Source organism: Hylobates moloch, unplaced genomic scaffold (genome assembly GCF_009828535.3).
Source record: "Hylobates moloch isolate HMO894 unplaced genomic scaffold, HMol_V3 SCAFFOLD_10, whole genome shotgun sequence".
Classification (NCBI taxonomy): domain Eukaryota; kingdom Metazoa; phylum Chordata; class Mammalia; order Primates; family Hylobatidae; genus Hylobates; species Hylobates moloch.
In genome coordinates, this window is record NW_026652285.1 from 70,483,598 (window position 1) to 70,497,267 (window position 13,670).

At 45.2% G+C, this 13,670-nt stretch overlaps 1 protein-coding gene across 2 annotated transcripts in view; it reads right to left on the reverse strand.

Moving 5' to 3' along the window:
• Positions 1-541: 541 nt before the first annotated feature.
• The window catches only part of GABBR2 (gamma-aminobutyric acid type B receptor subunit 2), a 426,725-nt gene continuing 413,596 nt past the window's right edge, over positions 542-13,670 (reverse strand). Inside the window, exons 17-19 of one of the 2 annotated variants that reach the window (XM_032164654.2) lie at positions 11,650-11,779; positions 6,213-6,330; positions 542-3,179 (exon numbers count right to left, since the gene is read on the reverse strand). In XM_032164654.2, the coding sequence (XP_032020545.1) occupies positions 3,014-3,179; positions 6,213-6,330; positions 11,650-11,779 (414 nt within the window). In that variant the 3' untranslated portion in view covers positions 542-3,013. The remainder of the gene's footprint in view (positions 3,180-6,212; positions 6,331-11,649; positions 11,780-13,670) is intronic. The other variant, XM_058446038.1, reaches the window with a different exon arrangement.

Here is a 13,670-nt window from a genome sequence, read left to right on the forward strand (position 1 = left end):
ACCTCCTGAAAACAGCTGGCAGAAATCCTGGGAAGTGCTCTGATTAGCTGGTCCTGGATGATGAGCATATTCCTGAACCAATCACTGTGTCCGGGGGTGGGAGCAAGATTCCCATTCAATAGATCCCCTTCCTTACCCCAAAATCAGGGCTGTGCTTTCAGAGGAGTGCAGGAAGGCATCACTAACCAGGTAGTCAGACACCATCAGAACTCAGCTGTTGGTCCTGATTATCTCTCTGTCGGCTCCATTTTTTTTTTCTGTTTCATGGCAGACTAAATTTCTCTACATGGAGGAATCCTGAGGAAGTGATTCACCGGCCCAGCCTGGGTCAAATTCCCACCCTCGAATTAATCAGCTGTGGCCAGAAGTCGGGGTCACCTGGTAACAGGGCTGCTTTGCCGCTGTCAGCAGGCGGCTGGGATGGGCAGTCTATGAAGGAAGGGACAATGCTGAGCAGGCAACCCCAGAATTGTCCTCTGAGTTTCTAAGCGGAGGAATATGGCCCGATCTGACCTGCATTTTGGGATGAGTAGGCATTAAAGACGACAGGTTTTTTCCTTTTATTCATAAAAACAAATTTGCAACAATTTATTAAAAATCGATACCATGCAGTAGGGATACGAGAAATTCCTCATTTACATTTGATTCTGGCAGTTCCAGTCTAATTTAAAGCGTTTTGTGCACTAACATCATTGGAAAATGCCTTCAGGCCGAAGCCACTTCAGAAATGGACGGTGTGTTTGCTGCATATAAAAGAACAGAACCATTAAGTAGCTAGAGTCACTTCTGTGGGTCTTGTTATTTGCGAGGAAATTAAAAAAAAATGGGTGAACCTACAGTATCAGTAAGACAGAGAATGTACTTCGTGAGTTAACCTAGAAGACGGCGCACGCTCAGGAGTCACAAAGGGTTACAGACGCACAGGCTCACCTCTGACAGTCCAATACTTTTGTTTGTTTTCCTGCTATGCTGGAATAATATTTCTACAGGTTTTTTTTTTGTGTATGTGTATACATTATATACAATTAATTGTCTCTTTCCCTTTGAAAAATTAATGTGGTCCTTTAAATTAAATTTGGTTTTGGTGAAATCAAGAAAGCAAGTAAATACTGGTAATACACAGTGAGTGACAACACCAATTTTTAGTGCCTAAACAGAGAATGACTTCAACTTGACCTGTGATGTGTTAACATTTTTTTTTTCCCTAAAAGCTACAGTACCTCCATAACCTCTCTTTGGGGAAGGGGAGCAGAAAGCTATGCTACGTGAAATAGGGTGCTTTGAAATGTTGGCGATGGTAAGATTCCTGTGGGCCCTTTTGTCAAAGCCTGGTGGAGAAAACAGTTTATTCCTGACTGCAGTGGTTCTGGGAAGAGATTATTGCCTGCCTGTTGAAGCTGCCAATAGGTTTCTTTAGGGAGTGAGCGAGCTGCTCAGTTGTGCAGACATCCTGGACGTTGTCATTCAGGCCTTTCTTGAGCAAAGAATGAACCTGTCTAGGAATGTCAGAAAAGTCCTTGGGAGCCTCCCTCCAGCCTGGATATTCTGGGTAGAGGGCTGTGCTGGAAGCTTCTCTGAGCCACACCCCCGGCTGTAGGGAGGGCTGAAGGTCAGAGTCATACTCATACCTCACGGATCAGGGCGGCTTCACTGTTTGGTACAAAGCTTTCCTGGACAAGATCAAGTTTCAATCCTCAGAGTGACCTTGTGAGGTAGGCAGGACAGGTGTTATTTCAACCCCAAGTTACAGAGGGGAAACTGAGGCTCAGAGAGACACTAGTGACCTGATCAAAGTCACGTAGGGAGTGGGCAGGGGACTGAGGACTTGAACCCAGGTCTGTCTGACTCCCAGGCCAGTGCTCTTAGGGGCTCAATTCAAAGGGAAGAATGATCTTATGAATGAGAATCAATCTGCTGACTGATCACCCCAGTGATCCCAAGGGGAGAGCTCACTGGCTTGTCTGGATGGAAGGCTGCCTTCTGGAAACCAAGGGAAGCCCTCAGCCAGCAACTCTCTCCCCTATGTCTACAGGGATGTCTTTTAGCAGAATGCCTCCAATTTACTTTGGTCAGAAACAAAGTTAGTGGGGAAAAAAAATCCCAGCCAGCCCTTGGGCCCTGATGAGAGAGGTTAAAGTGCACAATCTTTCTTTATCGTGTTTGCTGGGAACAGACATTCCATGATTAGCTCGGGTGGTCCCCCTGGTTACTGGGAGCATCCGATAGGAACACAAGGATATGGCCAACGTGGTGGGTGCATGACAGACTGTCGGTGAATGCTGCAGAGCATGTCTGCAGTGACGTGCCCTAAATCCCCACGGTCCCAGGAATGGGTGTTATTGTGTTAACATGTGGCATTTACCAGAGTAACAAACATCTCATTGGGTGACACAGGTCCCATCTGGAGCATGTAAGTCAGCCTGCTCCAGTGCCGCAGCCCTCGGCCTGCCTGCCTCAGGGCTGTGCCTGTCTGCGCTCCTGCAGACTCCCTGTTCCAGGAAGGCTGGGGTCGGCTGGCCTGGCAGCTGGGGGCCTGGTGGCCCTTCTCACCTCCTCCCCCAGAGTGGAGAAGGGCTAGCCTGAGGGGTCACAGCCAGTGATGTGTGTGCAGAGTGCAGTTTCTTCAGAAGCCCCATGCCTCTTCCCAAGGCTGCTTGAGCCACTCCGTGACTTCCAGCTGGAGTTCTAGTGCCTTTCTCCTTGTCTAGATTTTTTTTTTTTTTTGCAAGTTTGATAGCCCAGCTCTTCCTCGTTTGCAGATGTTATGGAAGAAGTCCCATTTCCATTCCTCTTCTTTGTGAAGACATAAGAACTTCACAAATAAGGCTCGAGGTCAGGTGCCAAGTCTCCCCCTGCCCCGTCCTGTCCACCTGAGTGCCATCCGTGTGGTCCTGAGAGGCCAGCCATGGTGCCCAGCTTCTCCGCAGCCAGAGCCGACAGTGTTTCTGCAGCAGACGCCTCTGCCCAGTGTGGTTCTGTCACGGGGGAGGCCCCGGGCCCAGGCCTCCCACCCTTACAGGCCCGAGACCATGACTCGGAAGGAGGGTGGCACATGTCTGTGGCGGGGGCTGGCGGTGGGGCTGACGCAGGGGCTGACACAGCTGGCATCCACGCCTCCGATGGATGGGAGATAGGCGTGGTGGAGGATGGGGAGCTGGAGGGACAGCCGACGCTGGATGCTGGAGAGAAAGAGGGAGGAATGTTAGTGAAGGCTAGCTGGGGGCTCACCAGAAAGTTCCTTGGACTCGCTTTGGCTAAAAAAGCTGATGACAGAGCATATTTTTCTCTGAATCCAAGATCTGTCCACCCAATCATCTAACCATTCAGCAATCCAGCAGGTATTTAGTGAGGGCCCATATGTACCAGCTACTGCCCTGGGAATAACCAGGGAGACTGGAATAAACAAGGGAGATGAGTCTTCTTGAGCTTTGGTCCAGGATATGGTGATTATTATAAATGCCTTAGCAGAAAAGATGCTGCTTGACTTACGATGGGGTTACATTCCCATAAACCCATTGTAAGTTGAAAATATCATAAGTTGAAAAATACATTTAACCCACCTAACCTACCAAACATCCTAGCTGAGCCTCACCTACCTTAAATGTGCTCAGAACACTTACAGTTGGGCCATATCATCTAACACAAGGCCTATTTTATAAAAAAGTGTTAAACATCTCATGCAATTTACTGAATACAGTACTGAATATGTATCACTTTCACACCATTGTAAAGTTGAAAAATGGTAAGTTGGGGACTGTCTGTATTACTAAGGACAAAGCTTTGCCTTTCTAACAGGGCTTTGCTGCAAACCAGATAGTTCTCATTCTCTCCTCTCACAAACCTCCACAGGGCTTTCAGTTCCGTCCCTGAAAGACTTCTCGCCTGCTCTATCCTTCCTCTCTCCCGTCTGCCTCTGCTTTGCCCAGGACCACATCTCTTCTTGCTGGGCCAATTCCCACAGGCTCTTCCAGCTTCTTTGGTAACTAGTGTTATCTTTCCAACACTAGGAAGCCAAGGAAGGGATAAAAAGGACACTGATGTGATATTTGGGGCTCCCTAAGTTCCGTCTCTGGATCAGAATTTTCCAGGTGAATCTTCCATCCTTTCCACCTGTAAGCCCTGCCCTCTGGCAGCCAGTTTCCCTGGAAACCCTGTTCCTGGGTGCTCTTCTGCTGTTTCCCTGTCTGGAAGACTCTTTCTCTGCTTCCTGACATGATGAACTGTGTTTCCTTCAAGATCCAGTTTAAATATCACCTTGTTTGTCCTCACTCTCTGCTAAGAGAACCCTTTCTCTGCTAAGCAGAGCCCTTGGTAAATACTCAGAAATGAAGCCAGAAAAGGCTGGAGGCAAGATGGAGCTGGGTGTGGGTTAGCACGTGATGGAGGAACAGCAAGGGAAAAGGGAGCTGCCCTCTGACTCCCTTCTCATTGCCATATCCTTCTGGTCTTAATGACTGTCATGTCACTTTGTTGAAAAGGCTGCTTGTGGCAAATGTGCCCAGGTGACTGCTCCTCTGCTTGGCTCAGCTGCATTCTTGCACAGTTCTCCATGGGTGCAACTTTCACATCACATTCCTTGAGAGAAGGGACTGAGTTCTTATGCCTTCTTGTGTTCCCAGTGCCTGGCCACTCACGTGCAAAAAAGTGAGAAACAAAAACCCCAGAGCTTAACAAACACCCAATAGGCCAAAGAAATACTGCTATTCCCATTATAAAGAAGAGGGAAGAGTACAGAGTTCGGGTAACTTCCCCATGGAAACAAAACCAGAACTGGGGAAGGTGGAATTCTTGCTGCTTCTGTTCAACCACATTGTTTTGTGGTAGAGGCAAATCAATTCATGGGGGCAGCCTTATCCCAACTGGGTGTGCCCTTGGGGTTCATTTAGGTCACTGGTGGGTTCTGAGATAGATGGGTACAGATGAAGTGCTGCCCACACTTTCCAGAAAGACTCCTCCCAAGAGACACCTCACAGGTGTGCATGGAACTACAGTGTCGGAGATCTCATTCTGAAGTTAAAAGTTGAACCTGTATAATGTCAGCTGAAGTCTGTGTCCTAAGGCAAGATCATGCTGGCAAGAAGTCCAGGACAAAAAGGGAAGAATCAACTGTGACCTGGGAAAAGGGTGCCCTGTCTAAGCACCCAGGGCAGGGCTATCTGCCTAGGCAAGGTGGGTCCTGTGGTTGTCAGAGCATTCTTCTGTCTGTTAGGATCCTGTTCGCCTTTCATTCATTCAACAAATGCTTGTCAAGAACCTACTCACTGGCAGAACCTGTGTTCAGTGCAGGGGACGCATGAAGGACTCATACCTTACTCTCAAGGTGCTTACACTCTACTGGAGGCAACTGCTAGGCAAACTGCTGACAAATTCCATGTAACTCTCACTCCCTGTCCTGGACTGTAAGCTGGCCAGGCCTTGGAGCTAGTTGGGTTGACAGGCTATTAGCTCTAATACTAAAGAGCCCCAAATGATGCTGCAATTGGTGATTTGGCTGCTTTTGCTGGTTCCTCATTGCTTGTCACTTCCAGAGGCCAAGTTTCAAAGTTTGTATTTCTAACTTCTGCTTCCAATGTGCTATAAGATGGGAAGGCCTAAAATTGCCTGTGGGAACAAAGCTAACAGAGATGTTCAGGTCTTTGCTTTGATGTCACCATCTCATTGAGTCTTCTCTGACCACCCTATTTAAAATGACACTCCCTGACCCCCTTCTCTGCTTTTTCTCCAAAGCTCCTATTGTTTGACATGCCACGTCTTGCTTTTTTATTAAGCTATCATCCTCCTAGATAGAATGGAAGCTCTAGGAAGATAGGAATTTTAGTCCGTTTTCTTCACCGCTGTAACCCTAGCACCTATGCCTGACATACAGGAGGTCTCAGTAAACTGTTAAGTAAATGCATTTAGCAAGGTTAAATTTTACACATAACAAAGGCAGCGTGCTGTGGTAGAGAACATGGGATTTGATGTTGGACAGATGTGAGTTCAAGTCCTACTTCCTGCATGTAGCAATTGAGTGAGCTTTAGCAAGTCACCTCCCGTTTTTGAATATTAGTTTTTTCATCTGCAAAAAGAGCATTGTAATTGGACTGCATCATGGGATGGCTGTGGAAAGCAAATAAAATAATGGATGTGAAAACATGGTGCAAATTGCAAACTCTTGTGCAGGAGTGACGTATTTATTCTTCAGTTATAATTCTCAAGGAGAAGGTACTTACTGTTCTGGAGAGTTTATATCTTCTATAGGATCTTTGCATGTTCGAGAGGGCTCTGTTGTGTTCCACTGTAGCTGGGGATTTTGATCGAGGTGATTTTTTAAAATGGCCTTTCCTCCATCTGAATGCAAAACAACAATACCACAACATGTTCGGTTAACTTAGTTTTTAAAAATCAACAATGCAAGTTTTTGTAGGATGATGCCCCAGGAGACAGAACGCAAAAGAGCCCATTATCCCTCTGTGTTCTCTAAGCTGAGGTCTGTGTAGCGGCTCGCCTGGGACCAAGGCAGTGAGCTGAGAAGCCTCCAGCAGTCAGGGATGGAAGCAGTGTGCTGGGGATGTATGTGGCATGCCCCAAAGCGCTCTCCTTTCCAAGAACAAAAAGGGGAAAATCAAGTCAACTAATGTAGGAAACATAACTTAGAAACAAGAGGTTCTAACATTCTTTTTCATAGGCACATAGGGATGTAAGACAAAGAAAAAACCTCCAAGGTATATTTTTCATAGAGCAGCAAAGATTGCAAAGAAAAAGAATAGTCAGTAAACTGCTGGTGGGAGAATAAATGGACATAATCTTACTGGGGAGCACTGCTGATCTGTGTCAAACACCATAAAAGGACCTATTTTTTACCCAGAATTTCCACTTCTCGAAATTATCCTAAGGAAATAATTAAAGATCTGTGCAAAGATACATACAAGATGTTCAACCTCGGCATCATTTTTTTTTTTTCTGTCACTCAGATCGTGCCACCAGTGGCATTATCTTGGCTCACTGCAACTTCCATCTCCCAGGTTCAAGCAATTCTCCTGTGTCAGCCCCGAGCAGCTAGGACTACAGGCACATGCCACCATGCCCAGCTAATATTTTGTATTTGTAGTAGAGATGGGGTTTCACCATATTAGTCAGGGTGGTCTCGAACTCCTGACCTCAGGTGATCCACCTGCCTTAGTCTCCCAAAGTGCTAGGATTATAGGTGTGAGCCACTGCACCCAGCCTCAACCTCAGCATCATTTATAATATTAAAATGTTGGAACTCATCTGAATTTGGTAATAATGGATTAGTTACATAAGTTATAGGACCTCCATTCAAAATAATATTGTGTAGCCACAAAATATGGCGATTTAAATTCTCTCAACTCTCTTTGCGCTTCAGGACCATACAAAGAGATTTAAAGAAATATAAAAATCAGGTTCCCACCTGAGATTTGGATTCATGTAGTCTGGAGGGGTCTTCGTTTTTGCTTCAGTGGGCAACCTTATATGTATGTCATTTTGCACCTACGTGAGTACAATTGATCCTCATTATTCATGAATGTTGTATTTGTAAACTCTTCTTCTGACTAAAATTTATTTGTAATCCCCAAATCAATATTTCAATACTTTTGTGGTCATTTGCTGACATGGACAGTGTGGGAAAATGTGAGTTGCCTGATGCACGTGTTCCCAGCTGAGGTTGAGCAAGCAAGGTGATGTACTGCCTTAGCGCTTAGCTTTTATATTGTAAATAAGTATCTTCCTGGAGGTTATTTAGTGACATGTTTTTCACATTTTGTGCTGTGTGTTGGTGAGTTTGCTGTTTAAAATGGCCCCCAAGCACAGCACTGAAGTGCTGGCTAGTGTCCCTAAGCACAAGAGGGCTGTGATGTGCCTTATGGAGAGAAAATACATGAGTTAGATAAGCTTCCATCAGGCATGAACTATAGTGCTGTTGGCCGTGAGTGCAATGCTAATTAAACCATATATATTAAATAAGATGTCTTTTTTTTTTTTTTTTGAGACAGAGTCTCACTCTGTCTCCAGGAGGAGTGCCGTGGTGCAATCTGGGCTCCCTGCAACCTCCGCCTCCCGGGTTCATGTGATTCTCCTGCCTCAGCCTCCCCAGTAGCTGGGACTACAGGCACGTGCTACCATGCCCGGCTAATTTTTGTATTTTTAGTAGAGACAGGGTTTCACCATGTTGGCCAGGATGGTCTTGATCTCTTGACCTTGAGATCTGCCCACCTCGACCTCCCAAAGTGCTGGAATTACAGGCTTGAGCCACTGCGCTCAGCCTAAATGAGATGTCTTTAAACAGAAACATGCATACAACAAAATTATATATTGACTGGTGGACAAAAATGTCAGCTTGTGATGTCGGCCTGTGACAGACTCCCAGGAAACTAATCGTGTTTAGGAGCAATGGTTCAGTATTCACAATCCACTGCTGATGGAGGCTTTATAGAAAGAACGTAACTACCGCTACTGTGAATCAGCAGAATCGACTGTATATCCATACTGCTATGGTCTGAATGTGTCCCCCCAAATTCATGTGTTAAAACTGAATGACCAATGTGATAGTGTAAGAGGGTGGGGCCTTTAGGAGGTAATTAAGTCGTGAAGGCGGAGCCCGCATGGATGAGGTTAGGGCCCTTGGCTTGAGAAAGTGGGTTTGCCCCTTCCGCTCCTTCTGCCATGTGAAGATGCAGAGTTCCTCCCCTCCAGAGGATGCAGCAATCCAGGTGCCATCTCAGAAGTGGAGGCTGGACCCTCCCCAGACACTGAACCTACTGGCACCTTGATTTAGGACTCCCCAGCCTCCAGAACTGTAATAAATACATTTCTGTTGTTTATAGATTACCAAATCTACAGTATTGTGTTATAGTAGCACAAACAGACTAAGGCATGGAGAACAAATCCCAAAAGTGGGATTGCTGGGTCTGAATGATTTCTGTTTCAACCAGCAGCATTTGAGAATGCCTCTCTTATAACCTGTTTCCTCGCACTCTGAGCAGCTTTTTGATCTCTGATCTTTGCCAGTCTTTGAGGCAAAAATGATATCTCATTGCAGATTTAATTTGCATTCCTTTAATAAGGAATGAGATTGATCATCTTTTCATAAGTGTAAGAACGATTTCCAGTTCCTTTTATGAGAACTCTCTTTTGCTCATTTTTCTTTTGAGATGTTGGTCTTTTTCTTACTAATTGGTATATAATTATACATTTTGTATTGTTACATATCATTTCTCCTTATATATAAGGGCATCAGCTTGTTATCTGAGTTAATTTTTGCCTTTGTTTGATTTTTTGACTGTACTTATCATGGCTTTTGCATTATGAAAGAAATTCTTTTTGTACCTAAATTTATCAACCTTTCCTTTTGTGATTTCTGTTTTGCATCAAACTGAGACAGGTCCTCCTCTCTCTGAGATTATTTTTTAAAAATTTTACTTTGGTTTCTTCTAATACTTTCATGTTTTCATTTTTTATATTTAAATATTTTATTCATCGGATTAATTTTTGTGTAGGTGTGAGTTTAGGATCTACCTTATTCTCCTCCAGATGCCTACACATTTATCCCAATGAAATTTATTGAACAATTCCTTTTTTCTCACAAATTTAAAATGCCCACTTTTACCAGATACTAAAATTATTAGAAGTAATTTTTATTCTTGTAATTTCCTTGTTATCTCAATTTAAACGTTTTTGCAATAACCATGTTATATAATATTATAGAATATTGCTACTGTAATAAGACCACTTATTACTTATATAATCAGAATAAAAGGCCAGCATGGTGGCTTACGCCTGTAATCCCAGTACTTTGGGAGGCTGAGGTGGGTGGATCACCTGAGGTCAGGAGTTCGAGACCAGCCTGGCCAACATGGTGAAACCCCGTCTCTGCTAAAAGTACAAAAAAATTAGCTGGGTGCAGTGGCAGGCACCTGTAATCCCAGCTACTCAGGAGGCTGAGGCAGAAGAATTGCTTGAACTTGGGAGGTGGAGGTTGCAGTGAGCCGAGATCGTGCCATTGCACTCCAGCCTGGGCAACAAGAGTGAAACTCCGTCTCAAAAAAATAAAAAAAAAATAAATTAAATAAAAGAAACAAAGATTTTTTCATTGATTTAAAATAATGTTATAACAAATTGATGAACACATGCTAATGGAAAAATCCAAGCCATAGAGAAATACAAAAAAGGTAATGTGGCCGGGCGTGGTGGCTCGTGCCTGTAATCCCAGCACTTTGGGAGGCTGAGGCAGGCGAATCACTTGAGGTCAGGAGTTCTAGACCAGCCTGGCCAACTGGTGAAACCCTGTCTCTACTAAAAAAAAAAAAAATACAAAAATTAGCTGGGCGTGGTGGTGGGCACCTGTAATCCCAGCTATTAAGGAGGCTGAGGCAGAATTGCTTGAACCTGGGAGGCAGAGGTTGCAGTGAGCTGGGATCATGCCACTGCACTCCAGCCTGGGTGACAGAGTGAGACTCCATCTTATTTAAAAAAAAAAAAAAAGTAACGTAAAATAGTCCCTTCTCACTCAGTTTCCACAATACTATTTCTTTTCACACGAGTGAATACTGTTAGCAATTTGCTGTTTGTTTTTCTAAACCTTTTAAAAAATGCATTCACACAAACGTGTATGCATTTGTGTGTCCCATAATCATAATGTTGGCTTTCATCTTGCGTTTTTCACCTGGAGATCTTTCCATTTCTGCACAAATAGACTCACCTCACTTTTTAATAGCTATAAAATGTGCCATGTTTGGCTATATCTTAATTAAAGAAACCACCCCCAAATAATGAACATTTAAGTTAACTGCAGTTTTTCTCATCTACAGACAGCACTGTGATGAACATCTCTGTGTTCATCTCTGCACACCTGGGAGTATCTGCAAGGGGCAGGTTCCTGCTAGTAGAACTGCCAGGACAAGAGGTTTAACATGGAGCATTTAGACAGTGCCAGACTGACTTCTAATGCATTGCAGGAGAATGCTCATTTCCAAATACTCTTACCAACTCTGGTAACCTTTACATTTTTTTTCCCAAAAGGTAGGCAAAAATGGTTTGTGTGGTTTTTTTTAAAATTTATTTTTGTAGAGATGGGGTCTTGCTATGTTGTCCAGGCTGATCTCAAATTCCTGGACTCTAAGTGATTCTCTAGCCTTGGCCTCCCAAAATGCTGGGATTACAGGTATGAGCCATTGTGCCTGGCAGGTTTGTGTTATTGTAGCTTGCAATTCCCAAGTGGGTGGTGAGATTAAGCATTCTATCATAACTAACTGACCATTCTTTTCTTGCACATTGATGAGATGTGTTTGAAACAGTGAAATACTGTTCAGAGAAGAAAGGGTAAACTATTCACTAAGAACAAAAGGGAAAATAAAACGTGCCTGCCCCCAGTCGGGACACTGGGAATGCTGGCCCCAGTGTGTAGGTGTGGAACTGGAAGCCGAGGGATGAGAAATCTAAGCCCCAGGCCAGGGCAGGGTGGGGCTCAAAGCAGACACTGAACTGTGGTCAGCGGACAGAGGTTCCAGGTGCTCCAGCTCTGCGTGTGTGACTTCAGACCAGTCCCGCGCCCTGTCTGAGCCTCAGTTTCTTCATCTAAAAAATGGAAGATGAACAGCTGGTGTTTGAAACCAAGGTCCCTACCACATTCTGGGGCCCTGGCTCTCTTACCTGTGCTCTCAGTGAAGTTTCCCAGGTTGAGGATGTCATTGAGCTCTTGGTAGTGGTTCTGTTTAATGTAGGTGGTCTTTTCTGGTGTGTCCTGCAGCTGCATGGTGACCTCTTCCAAGTCTTTATCCAGCTAGAAGACAAAGGTTCCAGTTGAGTCAGGGTCCCTGGTCCAGCCCTGGCAGCTAGGCCACTAGGGCCAAAAGGTAGCTCACATGGCTGGGCCTTTACCTGTATTCAGGAGTGCCCTGAGAATCAGAGGGGTTACTGCATTTTGGTGAGGAGATGCAGAAGGACCCTGGCAGCTCTTTGTTCAAGGAGAAGCTATGATAAGAGGGACCCGGGCTTTGCAATTATGTGTTCAGTGTAGGCTTGGGCCTTGATGAAGCAGACAAGCAAGCCCAGGGAGGTAGGGCAGGGAGGGCATAAGAGCTCAGGCTCTGGACAGGCCTCATGCAAGCCCAAGGCTGCCCCTTACTTGCAGTGACGTTCTTCTGGCTTGTGAGAACCCAGTCTCAATTTCTTTTTCTGTAGAATAGGGTAATAATAGCACCTACCTCAGGGGGAGGTTGTGAAGATCAAACAAGATAATACATGGAAAGTTTAGCCCAGTGTCTGACACATAATAAGGGCAACTTGCTACTATAATAATATTACTATTATTACAGGGTCTCACTCTGTCACCCAGATTAGAGTGCAGTGGTGCAATTATAGTTTACTGCAACCTTGACCTCGCAGGCTCAAGCGATCCTCCCACCTCACCCTCCTGAGTAGCTGGGACTACATGTGCATGCCACCATGCCTGGCTAATTTTTTTTTTTTTTTTTTTGGTACAGATGGGGGTCTCTCTATGTTCCTCAGGCTGGTCTTGAACTCCTGAGCTCAAGCAATCCTCTCACTTTGGCCTCCCAAAGTGCTGGGTTTACAGGCATGAACTACTGTGCCTGGCCTTATAATTACTATTATTGATACTTAATAGGACCCATAGTGGGGAGGATAGACATGCAGGGCTCGCGAGCTCTGAGCCTCACACTATCATGGAGACTCTGACCTGCAGGGGCTCACTCAGAGGAGTTAATCAGGATGGGTCCCAGTCATCCCCACGTTTTTGTTTTTAGAGACAAGGTTTCTCTATGTTGCCCAGGCCAGTCTCGAACTCCTGGGCTTGAGCGATCCTCACACTTTAGCCTCCCAAAGCCTTGGGATTACAGGTGTGAGCCATGGTATCTGGCCCATTCCCAGGTTATACAAAAATCAGGTGCAAATCCTGGGGCAATTCAGCCCCAGAGAAGCCTGGGCAATATGAGTGTTGGTAGTTGTTGGGGGTGGTAGTCGGGATGGGTGGTGAACATCTGTGATATTACCATATCTGTGTAATAGAATGGCTTTCATCCGTGATTCCTGGCTGCTATATCTCTTGTAAAGAGTCTTTTTTTATAATGTCAGAGCATTTTAGGCCTCAGGAGCAGGTCTCATGAAACCAAATCACTCTCTCTGACCTTCTCCTGTCCTTTCTCACCTGCTCAAGGCAGGACTCTAATCTGATTGTAGGTCAAAAGGCCTTTATCACAGAGAGAGTCTTGTCCCATACCCTGGAGGAACGAATGCTACGGAGAGGCCAAGAAAAGTCCGAACAGAAAGGCCTTGCTGGGTTTAGATCATGCGTTTTTGTCCAATCACATTTCTACACAGTTGTCAATCATGCCTCGTGTAATGAAGCCTCCAGAAAAACTAAAAAGAACAGGGTATGAAGATTTTCCGGGTAGCTGAACACGTGAAGGTTCCTGGATCATGGGGCCCAGGGAGGCAGGGAAGCTCCACACCCCTTCACTCACCCTTGCTCTGTGCATCTCTTCATTCATGTCCTTGGTAATAAGCTGGTAAATGTGTTTCCCTGGGTTCCGTAAGCCCTTCTAGCAAATTAATTCAACCCAAAGCAGGATCCTGGGAGGCCCAACTTGAAGCTGGTTGGTCAGAAGTTCCAGAGGCCTGACTTGTGACTGGTATCTGAGGGTGGGGTGGGG